Here is a 16,110-nt window from a genome sequence, read left to right as displayed (position 1 = left end):
CAATAACCTCATTATCCTCATATAGTGCCTACTTCATCACCTTCCACTTCAGCATACACAATGCAACCAAAACAAAACATATCCATTCAGAGGTTTCCTTAAAGAGTTCTTTCTTTCATCTTCATACTCTCTTACATTTCTCAATAGTCCCACAATTACATGCTTTGCATGACCTAGGTCCACTCACTTGAAAGCTTACATCCACCGACTCTTAATTCTAAAGTACAAGAGTATGTTTTGATTATCTTTTGAAATTATTCTAGTCATCAAGAGAGAATGATGAACGATTTGAATTTTCAAGTTTGAATTTATTTTATGTACAATCACTATAAATCAGACTCGAATTTACCTTCTTTATTAAAAATTATGAGACCGAATACGATCCCGCAAAAAAAAGCATCCCAAAGAGTATGTTTTGATTTATGAGGCTAGTATAGTATGGCTGTGGGTTTCCTGAATTAGAATAGTGAGCGCCAGTCCAGTGTGGCAAAATCCATTCCCTGTTATAATTAATAATGATAATTTCTGTCGCTTCTCTACTCCCCAACCAGATCCCGAAATTTTTACATTCCCATGAACATGCGATCCCTAATCTCAGATGGCGTCAGCTAGCCCGATCACAATCCAGAAGAAGAACAAGAAGCAGAGGAACAGGTGCTACGCAATTGCCATTTTGTTTTCCATTTGCACGGTCTTGTTAATTCTCTTGATCCGAGCCACTGTTAACCCTACTGTCAGAGATCTTTACTTGTTAAACTCTCGATCCACCTACCCTGCTTTGTTTTCTCCTCCTCCTCCTACACCAGCGCCCAATTCCAGCTTTATTAACAATCCAAGCGACCTCCACGACTCTGGCTTTGAAGCGTCTTCGTTGCCGTCGCCATCGCCGGCGTACATCGGCATAGTGCCGCCGAATTCAGATTCTGCATCTGCATCTGAACCGACAGGGCTTGAGAATGGAGCCGGTGGCGAACAAATTGATACTTCTGTGGGAATGTGGTGTGAGAAGTGGGCGAGAGGGTCTGCTTCCAGTTGTGATATGTACGTGGGAAGTTGGGTGAAAGATGAAAGAGGGGAATATCCGGTTTATAGGCCAGGGTCTTGCCCTTATGTGGACGAGGCTTTTGATTGCCAGACCAATGGAAGGCCAGATTCTGATTACCTCAAATGGCATTGGAAGCCCCAGGGAGATGGTTGTGACCTTCCCAGGTCGGATTCACTACTTTCCTCTGTCGTTGTTGTTGCTAATTGTTGATGATAATGTTTATGCCAACTCTTTTCTTTAAAATCTTATCAGGGTATTGCAGTACTATTGAATTCATTCTTTCTTTTTTAGTACATTATTCATTCTTTAATTATGGTTGAGAGCATCTTTTGCCAATTGAAATGAGGTTACTTCATCTGTTGGAAGAAGAAATTTTTTGATGCTATAAGAGAAATTTAATGAATGGCATTGGTCATTGAAATTTATTTTGTTCTTTATGAGATCTTAAAGCACTCTTTTATGAGAATAATTTACACTCTGTTCTAAATTCAACCTTCAATCTGGTAATCATCTTCAAACTGATTTCTGGCAGAAGGTCCAAAAATAGGTCAACTTAAAGGACGAGCAGACAAGAAAAATAAAAGCTCTTGGCAATGCCTGACTCTTAGTGTAGTAAACCTTCAATAGCTACTAGATGTGTCAATTGTGGAAGCCATAAGATTATGTACTTGGTCAACAAGAGGATGTAGTGGACAAATATGTTAAATAGTTTGATAAATGATGATTTGTGATCCTTCCCCAGGTTCTCTGGAAACCATCCTGTTGCCAATCTTTCAGCATAGTAGATTCACTACTTTCCATTGTTTTGAGTGAATAGGTTTGTTTGGTAGTTGAACTCCGCCTGTAGGTTCCTATTTAGAATTGATCCCATGCCTAGATAGAGGATGGTTGATGAAAATGTGAAACTAATCCTCTTCTTCATGGTTGCCTTTAAGTGATGCAAAGACAATTTCTCAAAGTTGATGAAGTCTTCTTAGAAATAAATAACTGTACTTGTATTTTGATAGAGGTTTTATAAGTTGTGAGAATATAGCCCTAGTTAGAATGTTAATTAATGTATTTGACTTGAGATAGGAATCTGAAAACTTAAGCACAAGGGTAGTATTATGAACAGGGACAAAGACAGAATATGAAACAGGACATGATGAATGGTGAGAAATGATAAATATAGAGACAGCAATATGGCAAAAAGGAAAAATGATATAAATTTTGGTTAGCTTCTTTTGAAAAAAAAAATGATCTACCAAAGTACAAGACTAATTTGACATGGAAGAGATTGTTCAATCAGTAAATTAAATTAAATATCATAGTTTATAGCCAACCATTTTTTCTTTTTCACAAGTGATTTAAGACTATATTTAATACTTGTTTTTTCCTTTTGTACTTGAAACAACTCTTCCAACATTCTTTTATCTTGCACCAAGCCCTTTCTTCTCTCCTTTCACTCTGCTTTATATTCATTCATTCTCATCTCCTTTGCCTTTTATTTACTTCTTTCCTTCTAATTGTTTTACTCTCTCATCATATTTCTGTTCCTTTCCCTCTTGTGTCACGTTTCTTTTCCAAAATACTTCTGCTTTTTGTTGCTTGATCTCTGTCTTTCAATTAGTCTCCTCTGATTTCTCTGTTTAAATGAAGCCTTAGTGAGGTTAACTTTAGTTGCTTTCAAAAGCATTGATACGAGAGATCTGGTGAAATGCACACAAGAGTAAGGTTTACTACAAGTGCATGAATAAATAGTTTTAAAGAGTTAATTAAAGAAATAGACCAATAAAAAAAAACTAGATTCAAGTAATAGTGAGAAAAAGAATGCACCAATTATAACATTGATGAAAAGGAGGTATTTGAATGCAAGAGAATAAGTGTCTTTAATTGTGCACTTTTGACTCTATCTCTCATTTGAACTAAAACTAACTTTAAATTTCAAGTGTTCTTGTCAGTTTATTTTGATTAAAGAAAAGGTAAATAGGAATAAACTTTGTTAGGTGTTGCATACAAGTTCTGAAACAATTTATTGGTTCAGAAATGTTTTGTAGAATTTTGACAGTTTCAAAATGTTTTCATTTTTTTCATTATTGTTTCATGTGTGGCACAGGATATGGAAATGTTTTGACTGTGTTGATGAGAAAGAAATGAGGATTCCTTCCTTGCTCAATTAAGGAAAAGTAATGAAAGTGTTCTATATCTAATGCAGGGTTAAGCCTTGAGAGACTGTTTTATTTGTAACTTAGATGATAGAACATATTAATTGAAGAACCTTTGAACCATTACTGGCTTCTTTGTCTGAATAATTGTTAGTTTTAGGTTCAATGCCACAGACTTTTTGGTGAGATTGAGAGGGAAAAGGCTGATGCTGGTTGGAGATTCCATGAACCGGAACCAGTTTGAATCTCTACTTTGTCTTCTTCGTGAAGGCCTACCTGATAAGAGCAGAATGTTTGAAGTCCATGGCTACAAAATAACCAAGGGAAGAGGCTACTATATCTTCAAAATTGAGGTAACTGTAAAAAAATGTTTTCTTTATACTAATTAAAAAAAAAAAAAAAGCGTTTCCTTTCTCACTGCTTTGCATGTTTGAATGCAAACTGCTACCTGGACATGGTTGTTCAGAATGCTTACAAGGTTCGACACCCATGCTTGGCAGATTGGCAATTAAAACTGGGATTCTTGGGCTAGGGACACATGCTTTCCATTATAATCTTGGAACTGTAGTTTTTTCTGTGTAAAACCTGAGGGTCTCTCATGAAACTCCTGACAAATATTCTCCTTAGGCAGCAGCACCAATCTCGTTTTCAATTAAACACATACATAGAAATATTATCCAGGAAGCAGAGTCTAAACTGTAGACACATCTGAATTTGTTTGGGCAGGATTATAACTGCACAGTCGAATTCGTAAGATCACATTTCCTTGTCAAGGAAGGAATTCGGATTAATGCACAGGGAAACTCAAATCCAACTCTTTCCATAGACAGAATTGATAAGTCAGCTGCACGATGGAAGCGGGCTGACATTCTAGTTTTTAATACTGGGCACTGGTGGACGCATGGAAAGACGGCAAGAGGGTATTTCAGCACTCAGCAATTCTCTGTTTGAGATATTCATGTTTAATGCAACTTTTGGAAGTCTCAAATTCCTTGTCTACTAAATGTTATCTTTGTTTTAGTCCAGTGGCAGAGCAATGCTTTGACCTGGAGTGGCCATGCCCCCCGACACCCCCCCTCCCAAATTTTTGGTTGTTTATTATAAGTATAATATTATATGTGTTGAATATGTAATTAGATTTTAATAGAGTGACCCCCCAACACTTTTTTTGTGTATATAAATATGCATATATAATCATGTCATTTGGAAAAGACAAGATCTTGAAAATTGGAGTCTCACTATTCCAACTAATTAAAAATGTAAGTAATAATAAAGAAAAAGTTATCTTCACCCAGTTGTCATTTAAGATGAAAAAAGATAATGAACTCTACTTTCTTTTAATTGTAAGTTTAAAGTGATCACAGGTACATTTTAAAATCTTTCCTGTTGCTATTGATTTTTAGAATATTTAAACACAAAAAACTAAGTTTAAAACTTCAAGGCATGTCAAATTCATAATGGCAAAACCCAGAAGTTTTTCAAATTTTTACAAGAAAGCCCATCTACTCATACATCTTCTCCTTGCTTCTCTAGTTCTCCCCTTTCTTTCCTAGACTCAACTTGAATTTCATCTTTAAGTTTTTATGCAAATCAAATCTCTGCAATCTGATAAATGAAGACAACATTAAATATTTTGAAGTCCAGGTATCTATTAACTCAAGAACTCATATGAATTGGCCATACTTTTGTTTTAAACTTGTTTGTATTATTCAAAATTGACCCCCTCAAAAGTTGATCCTGGCTCTGCCCTTGTTTTAGTCTCTCCTGAAATAGTAAGCCTTATGCTCTTGGTTCTACTAATAGTTATGGAATTCTTGTTCATAGTTCATTTGTTTAGTAGTGGATAAATAAATCTGGACATAGGCAAGAGTAGTTTTGGAAATCCGAAAGTTATCCTAGAAAACATCCCAATTTTATCACATCTTTTATTTTCTGTTTGCAATGAAGTGCATGAAGGTTGACTCTGTCCTTGTTGAGGAAAAAGGTCTCTTATGTCTGCTCATACATGGAATTTCTCTTCTTTCTTGATTGGTCTTGGCTTCAATATTATATTTAAATCTGATTTTGGTTGTAGCGCCTTTTGTTTTTGTTTTATCTTCTATTATCCATTTCTCGATTTTATTTTGATCAAGTGCAGTAACTGCACATGGTGGGGCGTTAGAACTAATAGTGAAAGCTGGTTGGTGCAGGAAAAATTACTACAAAGAAGGTGATTATATACATCCTAAGTTTGACGCAGTGGAAGCATATAGGAAGGCACTGAAGACCTGGGCAAAGTGGATTGATGAGAATGTGAATCCTGCAAAGAAGTTGATATTCTATCGTGGGTATTCATCTGCCCATTTCAGGTAGTCTCCTCTTTTTTTTTTCCTTGTCTGTTTTGGATAGGGTTTGATTACTACTATTTTGTTTATTTTTAATAAAAATAGATATGAGGATTTGTGCTTCTATTGTTACGAAACATAAATAAACTGAACTTCATAGGTCATCAGTACTTAATAGAGGCTCTGGTACATGAATGTTCTTTTGTTACTCTTTGGACTTCATAACCGTTAACTGGGGAAAAAGAAAAGAAAATAAAGGGGTATACCATTTGAGGCTCTTCGCAAAATCAAACCAAAAGGCACCATCTTGTCATTTTCATAAGTTTATTGTTTTTATTTTTACATTCCACTAAAATTGTTATTTCTGCCAGAGGAGGAGATTGGGATTCGGGTGGGACATGTAATGGTGAGACTCAACCTATCTTGAGGGGGGCATTCCTCAATGAGTACCCCTTGAAAATGAAGATAGTCGAGGAGGTGATTCGAGAAATGCAAGTTCCAGTGGTACTATTGAATGTCACAAAGCTGACCAATTTCCGCAAGGATGGCCACCCCTCCGTATATGGCAAGATGAGGAATTCGAGCATTGCCGATGGGATTAAGATTTCTACGAGGCGCCAAGATTGCAGCCATTGGTGTCTTCCCGGGGTTCCTGATGCCTGGAATGAGCTCATTTATGCCACTTTGGTATTTCAACAAACTTGTTCCTCTCATTTGTAGTAATGGAGCAAGCACAATTAAGCATACCCATATGGTCAAGCAGATTGGATGGATCAGCAGAGCTTTCAGCATCTTGTTTTGGGCAAAATGTACTTGCTCCTCTTCATTCATACTCACATTGGGCCACTGCTGTGGGAGAAGGCACTGGGAACCCTTTGGATTTGGATCAAGTTTGAGAATTGAGAACCACTTGCTGCTTTAGGCTATGTTTGGAACAAGCTTTATATTCAAATTCTATAAAAAAAAAAAAAAAAAATGTTCACATTAAATTTGCTACAAGTAGATTATGGCACGAGTTGAGGAAATTATTGTTATTATCCTCACATAGTGGGATAAAGACTTTGGTACGTTGTTGTATTATATTAATTAATTATTAATATGATTAGGTATTCATTTAAGTTGGGGGCACTTCTTTTGCTGTTTGCTAAGTTAATGCTCTATGCTTGTATTTACCATCCAATTAAGTAAGTCAATTTCATTGACTTCCAATCTTCTGCTCCTCCTCCTCCTCTCTCTCTTCTTGTTTTTTTGTTTTTTCCACTCGTAACCATTACACTTTATATGTGTGCAATAATTAAAGATAGGTTTAGGGCAAATTAAAGGACTACTGGCAGGCTATTTCTACAATGCGAAAGTCATAGGAGGGGAGGCGGGGTGGCGGGTTCACACATTACACCAAAAAGGAAGTGAACCTAACCTTACCTTAGATAGGACAGGCTATGTGTTGAATTTAATCATCGCCCTTCCCCTTCAGGCACACACACAGCATGTTTCATGATTATGAAATGACGACTTGTGCCCACTGATTTGAATTACCATAAACAAAAATTTAACTAAATTTACTCCCTAATTATAAAAATGCCACTCTGTTAAATAATGTTATAACTAAAAAAAATTAGAGTAAATTATATTTAACACCCTCAAGATTTCATGCATACCCATGTTTCAAAAATATAATACACTAACTCCCCCTCTATTAAATGGAGGTTAAAAAAAAATGTTCAAATATATATAAAACATCAAAAGTATTTTTATGTATCATAAACCTAATTAATTAAGATGAGTGATAATCTTTTATAATTTTTGAACAATAAGAAGAGTAAATATAATTTCTAGAGGAACAGTCGTATTTATATATATCAAAACCTTATGATACACAATATGTATCAGTACGTACCCAAGAATGTCTCTCTATATATACCTCATTTATTTTGCAGCAATATTTGATTATGGGAGCCCTGACCAACATTTAAAGAAAGTGGGCAGTTACCTTGACCATGTTGTTCGCATGTTGTTCGAGTCTTTCTAATTAGTCAAATCAATCAATTAAGTCATGAATTAATTCATCAGTTATTCTTGTGTAATATAGGTCGCTCATTTAATATATACCCTCGAATCCTTGATTAGTGTCCAATTAATTAATGCAGAATAATCCATAGTAACTGTTGTTGCCTTACCTTTGGCCCACCTATTATTTATATAACCTTTTTCTTTGTTTTATTTTTAGAGTATCTAGGTTTGAACATTTGATGTCTTTTTATTTAAGTTATTTAAATAAGCTTCAACTTTGAAATTTTATTCAATAGGATTCCATTATTTTTTGATAAATATGAACAAATATTTTCCACTATTAAGTAGAGATAAAAGGAAAAAGTATTAATAATTGCGATAAAAGATACATTTTTAATTAGATTGAGAATGGAATAATTTGTTAAATTTAACTTAAGTTTTATTAGAGTAACTAATAATGCATAACCCCTCAAGGAATGTTAAAACTAATCCAATTATCTCTATATGCTGCTCTAAGGTTTTTTTTTTTTTTTTTTTTCTTTTTGTAATGTGTAGATGCTCTAATTTGATGCCTTTGCTTGTAGGGTTTTTTTTTTTTTTCCTCCCCTTTTAGGCTTTGTTCTTTGGGATATTGGTTAGTCTCATGCATCTATCCAAAACATAAAAATAAAAAAGAAACAAAAGATACTAACACACAACCCTCTTGTATTTTGAAGTAAAATCACAATAAAATGAATTTATCAAACTTATTAGTGCATGCATAATTTTTCACATGCCGACTATACATATTTCTTAACCTATCCAAACAATAAATTATACATATTTCTTATGACAACTATTGGTAAAGTAAATTATATATCAATTTCTTTTCATCGTTTCACCCAAATTAATTCATTAATTTTACAACGTAATATAAACTAATTTTTAAAACTAATACCATTATAGTTGTAACCTGGCTACCAGTAGATGGTAGTGCTACTTAGTTTGAAGCCTTAAAATTGAGTTTTGTAAACCTTAGTGAGGTTGTTTATCGTAAATTAAGGTCTAATATTAAAAAAAAGTAAATAGATTAAAAATAAATAAAATTGGAGCAACAGCTTAATCACTCTAATTATATTAAAAACTAAAAAGACGTAGAGAAAGAAAGAAAGAATAGCTTTGTTTAACTCAAACAGCATATGTAGCTTAAATCAGTAGGCTTAGTTATCAGAATCATGATGGACCACGTCCATAACCATTGTTGCTGCTGCTCCTCCTCCTCCTCCGCCTTCTTCTTCTTCTTCTTCTACCTTGGCTTCATCATCATCCTTCTTGGGTGTAGCAGTTGCAGCAGCAACAACATGAGTGCCATCTTTGTTAACAATTTTCTCGCAGGAAGGGCACATGGTGAGAGTCACCGCCTTGGGAAGTTGAATGTAAAATGGCGCCGGCGCCGGCGGAGGAGTAGGGCGGTGGAAGTGCTCCAGCTTTAGAGATTTCAGCTCCTGCAACTCTTTCTTCAATCTCCGGTTCTCGTTGCTCAGACTTTCACAGCATTTCTTCAAGAACTCGCAGTCCACTTCTGTTTGCTTCAACTTCGTTCTACCAACCAAAAAAGTAAAAAAAATAAATAAATCAAATTCTATTAATTAATTGAAAAAATACCCTTTATATATAATTTAATTTTACACAAAACCCATGTATTGATTTTTTTTATATTTATAAAACTTTTATACAAAAAATACTACAAAAAATGGCATCCTACATACCTTGCTCTTCTGTTTTGGAACCATACTTCTACTTGTCTCGGCCGTAGATTCAATGTCTCAGCTAGGATTTGCTTCTGAGCCTGCAAGCCAGTCAATTCTCTTTAGGCTAGCTATTACCTCTATTGCATCACTTTGATAATATTTTTTCATAGCCAAAAAATAGAGCTGTGATCGACAATATCCCCTAATAAAACTGTGTGCTCACTAAGTTGTGTAAGCTCCATATATATATAACCAGAATCATTATAGTAGTTCATCAACTATTTTGAATGATGAGATATGAATCACAGTCAGAATAATTTGAAACTCTTTATTCTGATTAGTTGATGAACACCCTTAGGTTAGTTCTATTATGTATGGTTGTTGATCATAGATTGTCTACTACGTGCAGTCTAGTGAGATTGTACCGTCATAATAAGAATAGTGTCGGTCACTGCTCCATTTCTAGATCCTCACATATATATATATATATAGTGTGAAAATTGATCGATCAACCGATCGGTTGATGGATCGATTGATTGGGGGGGGGGGGGGGGGGGGGGGGGAGAGAGAGAGAACTGTACGATGGGAAATGAATGCATACCGGATTAAGGGTTCTATTCAGTTTGAAGCTTTCTTCAAGGGTAGTTTGTTGATCTTTGGAGAGCCTGAGTTTCCTTGGGAAGCGGGGAGGATCGTGCCTGGGAGACGCTCCATGAGAGAGGCAATCTTTGTCTTCTTCAATTGTCTTGGAACTGGACCCTTCCGTCTTGTAATCATCAGCATCAATGGTTATGGTTTCTTCCTTGGGATGAATAGCAAAGGAGAGATCCAAGCACACAACTTGCTTCTTCCTCTTGGGCATGAATTCTCCCACTCCAATCCCAAGCGCTAGCCCTGTGTTGCATCTCTCTTGATCATCATCTATGTCTCCCATCCCCATCTTAATTTGCGGTTTCCCACTGTTTGGCCAGCCGGAAAGATGGAAGAAGTTTCTCACAACTGAGAAAAAGAAGGTCATGAAGGAGGGGTTTTATAGGGTTTGTTTTGAGTCATTGGTTACTATTGGTATCAGATTTTTAATGATGTATTAATTAGCATAACTCCCAACTACTTAATGTGATGAACACATTAATATGATATATAGGGAAGAGAGTTAAAACTCAAAAGCATGAGTTAGAAATTTAATATATATATGTAATAATTAAGTTGAAAATCAGTAATTTCTTATAATTATTAGGAAAAAAATACTGTTACTGTGCATTAGTCAGTGAAATTGTCTCCTACTAACCCCCCTTAATACGGTCAAATTATATAACTCCTCGTTTGCATTACTTGAGGTTGACCTTTAATTATTTCATTGAAACGAAAAACAAATTAATTAAATCTATTTAATTAGTTTGCTTCTCAAAATTAAATTATATATTTCTAGTAAATCATTTCAATGGTACTAAACCCATGCAAGAGTGTGACAAAACTTCAGTCTTTTTTTTTTTTTTTTCAATGAAAACACATTGCCGCCGTTGTTTGAGTGTGCTACACATATTAGACTTTATTGATGGGTTGATATATACCAAGGTAATAGAAGAAAATGTAACCACTATTTGAAGCAATTAAAATGTGACTATATATATATATATAAGACAGACCCACCAAAAAAACAAAAACAAAAATGAGACTATATATATATACACACACACACACACACAAATAGCTAAACGTGTTGCAAATTTCTCCATGGGTGGGGTGTTCTCAATATGATTATATTTAATCATCAAGGTAAATGAAGGATGTAACATTGTGTGGGAAAACCAAAAAAAAGAAGAAAAAAAAGAAATATCTGTTCCTACAACCGGAGGCAGTTTGCCCTACAAATTGGGCAATCAATTAAGTCAAGAAATCGCATTGATTTCAACACTTGACCCCTTCTTAGCTAACAGTCTTCGCATTAATTTCCTATTACTCTTTAATAAATGTTTTAAAGATACTTAGGGGAGTGAGAATTTGACCATCGGTTCCAAAATACATATATATATATATGGCCTATTTATAATTTCCATTAAATGACATTTGTATTGTCATACAAGTTAAGATTTATATACCAAATTCTGATCAGTTACTATGATTAGCTAAAAATCATACATTGAAAAGTTCTTTTCTTTTTTTTAAGTCATAAATTACAAAACCAGCGTTATCATATTATTTTGATTACAATTTTTGCGGAAATCAACAAAAACCCAAACGCGGTCCGAAGGCTAATGATTGCATATATTGAGGAGCGACTTGGATATCTTTCAAAATAGTTTTATGGGTTATCAAGCCAATGAAATTTGTAAGGTGAGTTGAGAAAATCATAAATTATTGATAAATTGGGCAAGAAAAACAAAACCTTAGGATATGTTGATTTGATTAATAATTAGTTTGGTTTATGATCGAGATGGGCTTACTCACATCCCTAAATATTATTTTGTTAAAGGTGATGCATCGAAGATGATGATGTAATTAAGAGTTAGTTACTAATTGAATTTTGTAAGTTTCGTTCGAAATTAAAATATAGTTTTATGCTTGCTACACACATGAAATAAGAATGATTATTTTAAAACTTGATTGGGATGATGCCAATATGATACTTGAGTTAATAAAGAATTTTAGAGATAGTTTATGAATTGGTGGGAATAGTATATAATATCGTGCTTTTAGCTCACCTCTCGTGATCTTTATATACCTTTCAGGGTCAAGGTTTATGATAAGAATCACAATGAGAATTAGTTGTCTTTGTCCATAACGCGGAAAATTAGTTGTTTCTCTTAATTTTGTTGGTTTGAGAATGATTTAGGATAAAGGATCATCGGTTTATCTTATTCTAAGTTCATAGAGATTAGAATATATACCACTAAAAAGGCTCAGGACGTCCATCATGTCATTCCCTTTGTTGGGCTAGGATTTACTTACTTTAGAGAATGTAGGGATTTGCCTCATAAGGGTTTATCTTGTGGTAATTATCTCTAGAAAAGGGCTTATCATATAGGTGCATAGCTCTAAAAGCTTCTTTTACTCAAATTATGTTTTGTGAAGATTATCTCTATCTTAATTTGGAGATTATTTCGTTAATTGTCTTTTATCTAGATTGGGTCTCATTTAGGTTGCTTATAGTTCAGATGTCTCAAGAAGTATTATCTACTTAATTAGAGTCTGACTTCCTCAATATAAGTGGTCATTCGAAATCAACTTGTGCATTGACTAGTATTTTGACTTCCAGCATGATTACGGTGATGTGGCAACTTGTTCTACGTATATTTCTTATTTTCTTTGATATCATCAAAAAGATTTGTATATATATTTACGTGATATCTTATCTTCAATATTTAAGATGAGATGTATAGATATTATATTCTCTCTTAACTAATTCTGTTCATTTTCATTTGTCTAGAGAATGAAGGAACTATAGACAACATTAGTTACATGTAGCAAAACAATATATTGTTTACATACCTCAATACTCTAGCTAGCATCATGCTTGTATTACAAGTTTCTCAACATTTTATAAAACAAATTTTTGACACATAACGTCCATGATATAAACACTAGAGAGCTTGACTCTTGGATAATAAGTCATTCTACAGGGTCAGACAACCTTACAGACGCAGTTATCGAATGAGGGCAAAAAGACGAAATTGCCCCCGCCCACTTTGCAAATTTGCAAGCCATTGCCTTACTCTCTCTTTTCCCCTCCCATGGCCACAGTCGTTGCCATCGCCGCCTCGCCTTGCCTAGCAGTGCAACGACAGTCGACGAGGTGGTGATGGCAGTGAGGCGACAGAGACGAGGCAGCGATGCACTATGGCGAGCCGAGAGCAACGACAGCCATGCGAGGGGAGATGAGAGAGCAGGACAGTGGCTTGCAAATTTATAGAGTGGGCGGGGGCAATTTAGTCTTTCTACCCCCATTCAGTAAAGCTCGTTGGTCATCTTTTTTGTCTCTCAAGACTTTTTTCTTGGATAATATGCAGAGATATAGATTTGTATAGAAAATTGTGTTAAATCTATGGCAAGAGGCATCTATTTATAGATAATTGGTGATATAGATAAATTAGTCACTCACTTATCCCAAATAAGTGAGGAGATAAATTTTGTTGTTAATAGAAAAATAAAATAAATCATCTCTCAATTGTCTTAAATAAGAGAGATAATTAGATAATTTATCTAATATCTTTTTATTTTCCCTCGAGTAAAAGATAATTATCACTAGTAAATAATCTAGTCCATGTGGACACAATCATATTTCTCTATCATCTCACATTCACAGGCATGAATATATATATAGAAACACTCATATATCCTATCTCAATTTACACACCAATACATATCTATTATACTGATAAAATACACTATGTAACTGTAGAAAACACTTATAGATAGGAGTTTTATACTAGATGTTGGTATGAAAAGTGAAAACATCAACCAATAGTGTCTCTCATACACCTCAAACACGTCCAATCACATCATTGAACAAATTTTAATCACTTGTGAGTGTATAACTCAAAACCATGATCTAACCATAAACATAATCAATAATGAACTCTTGATTATATCAAAACCTCGAGTAATGTTATGGCTTTACATGTAGTGGTGTTATTATTGTGACGTGATATCATAATATCTTCATTTGCCCCAATGTCATTACACAATAATTTAATTATTCTTCTACTTGATAAGGTTCGTGAGTCTAATACGGAGGAACAAGCATTTGCATACTTAGAATGTTTCGACAGTCGATGTTCAAAGAAATGAGCGTAATTTTTGCATACGGTGTCCATTTTGGGCCCATGACCCCATTTCTAAAAGCTACGCTGTGACGCATGATGAATTTTGGCTATTTGAAATCATTTAGAATGTCAAAACTGTAGTTTTGTGTTTTTAGTTCATTATTTTAAACGTTTCTTTATTCTGTTTTGTAAACTTAGCCCGTTAAGGGACTGCTAGCCCAATAAGTCTTCTGTTTTCGCTTATTTAAGACATTTATTCGCATTGTAGGATTTTCGATTGCTTATAAAACAAGAAAGACGTTTGTTTCCTTCGTACGATCTATATTCAAGTGTGTATGTTTACTATGAAATAGGTGAGCCTACATCACTAGTCATGTTTCATAGGATCACATCAATCATAACCTTCTAGCAAGCATCAAATCTTGAGTTACAACATAGTCAAAGATCATAAAAGGGTACTTGTATAAGCAAGACTCACACCATGAAGATGCATAATCTATTACTCATTTGAGTGCACGTGGTTGAAAATAGCACATACAATATGACAAAATAGCACATATGATGTGTAATCTATGATGAATTTCTTTTTCTCAAGTGGCATATGTCATTTGTTTTGAAATCAACATTATACAAATTTTAGTAATATTGCTTTTTTAGTGTCATACTCAAATTTTCTATTAGTTCACTCAAAGACGTCACTTGTCAATTATTTGTTTCGAAATCAACATTATACACATTTTAATAATATTACTTTTTTTAGTATCAATTAGCCGTCAAGGCATCACGTGTTAGCTATTACTTCGACCTAATTAAGGCTTTTTTTTTTCTTAAAATTATATATAAAATAAATAGAGATAAAATTATATTTTGGCCACCCAGTTGACAGGGTAATGATTATGCCCTCCCCAACAAATAAATTACGCAATGTTTGTATGAATGTTGTCTAAACTATGCATCATGCAATGCACAAAAAAAGAATAAAATAATATATAAGAGAAGGTCTTTGGGAAGATGATGATGACGGCTCAAAACCGGAGGACTTGCTGGGGCTGCTGGTTGCTGTGTGCGCAGCAAGAAGAGAACTTACCAGCCGCTGGCTGCTGGCTTCTGGCTGCTGGTTGCTGGCTGCCCAATAATTTCAATTTCAAAGCCGCGCATCAGCAATAAGGAAGAAAGAAATGCTTCAATTATTTATGCTTCAAGAAAAGTTCTCTTTTCTTTTCCTTAGGGTATGAGGAGGCAAGTCAAAGATTCCAATAGACATTGGGATTGGGCCTATTTTCAGTTCTGTACAACTTTAAAGCTGTAGAGATTAGGGTATGCACGGTTTGATTTAATTGATTTTTGACATTATTAATATGTCAAATTATTTGTATAATTTTTTTATCAAATTAAACTGTGCAGTCTAATTTGGTAAGCAGAAATTGCACCGAATCGCATCGCATTTTGCATTTTGCAGTGCGATTTGGTACAATTCCTATGATTTGTTCAAATCATTTAAAATATTAATCCACTCATTTTCGTAGTACGATTTTTATGATTTAATAAATTATTTCATCAACTATTCAATTCATAAATTAAAATAAATAAAATAATCTTTTATTTATACAATCTGTAAAGAGATTGTTAACTTCAAACAATTGAAAACAATCTGTTTGATTGTTTATATATAAACAAACAATTTTACAAACTGTTTGTATAAACAATCTGTTTTTACAAATTGTTAGTATAAACAATCTGTAATCTGTTTATACAAAAACAGTTTTACAAACTGTTTGTAAAAACAATCTGTTTGATTGTTTATATATAAACAGAACAGATTGTTTACAATCTGTTTACTTGATCATCTATTTTTCTAGTTTGAAAATAAATTATTTTATAATTTTTTTTATTATTACATTATACTCCGCAGTTCAATTTTAAACCGAATCGAGAAATTTTCAAACCATAAACTGCATGGTTTGAGGATTCTCAAACCGTGTCGGATCGCTAATCTCAAAAAATTGCGCGATGCGGTGCGATTCGATTCGGTCGATTTCCACGATTTTGCAATTTTTTTGAACACTCCCAGTAGAGATTGTTCAATTCATATTT

General features: G+C 34.1%; 2 protein-coding genes across 2 annotated transcripts; one reads left to right on the top strand and one right to left on the bottom strand.

Annotated features, from left to right (window-relative positions):
- The first annotated feature begins 491 nt into the window (after nt 1-491).
- On the top strand, nt 492-6,631 carry LOC127795780 (protein trichome birefringence-like 5). Its single transcript, XM_052327671.1, has 5 exons — nt 492-1,209; nt 3,350-3,542; nt 3,916-4,109; nt 5,379-5,537; nt 5,885-6,631. The coding sequence occupies exons 1-5, from the start codon at nt 599-601 to the stop codon at nt 6,231-6,233; spliced, it is 1,506 nt and encodes a 501-aa protein (XP_052183631.1). The 5' UTR covers nt 492-598; the 3' UTR covers nt 6,234-6,631.
- A 1,985-nt stretch (nt 6,632-8,616) lies between these two features.
- LOC127795779 (homeobox-leucine zipper protein HOX17-like) lies at nt 8,617-10,235 on the bottom strand. The gene is made up of 3 exons (XM_052327670.1): nt 9,855-10,235; nt 9,272-9,351; nt 8,617-9,104 (listed from the first exon to the last, which is right to left on the bottom strand). The coding sequence occupies exons 1-3, from the start codon at nt 10,191-10,193 to the stop codon at nt 8,723-8,725; spliced, it is 801 nt and encodes a 266-aa protein (XP_052183630.1). The 5' UTR covers nt 10,194-10,235; the 3' UTR covers nt 8,617-8,722.
- Between the last annotated feature and the right edge of the window lie 5,875 nt (nt 10,236-16,110).

The sequence above is a fragment of the Diospyros lotus genome, chromosome 2 (assembly GCF_014633365.1).
Source record: "Diospyros lotus cultivar Yz01 chromosome 2, ASM1463336v1, whole genome shotgun sequence".
NCBI lineage: Eukaryota > Viridiplantae > Streptophyta > Magnoliopsida > Ericales > Ebenaceae > Diospyros > Diospyros lotus.
This window is presented reverse-complemented; position numbering and strand designations above follow the sequence as displayed.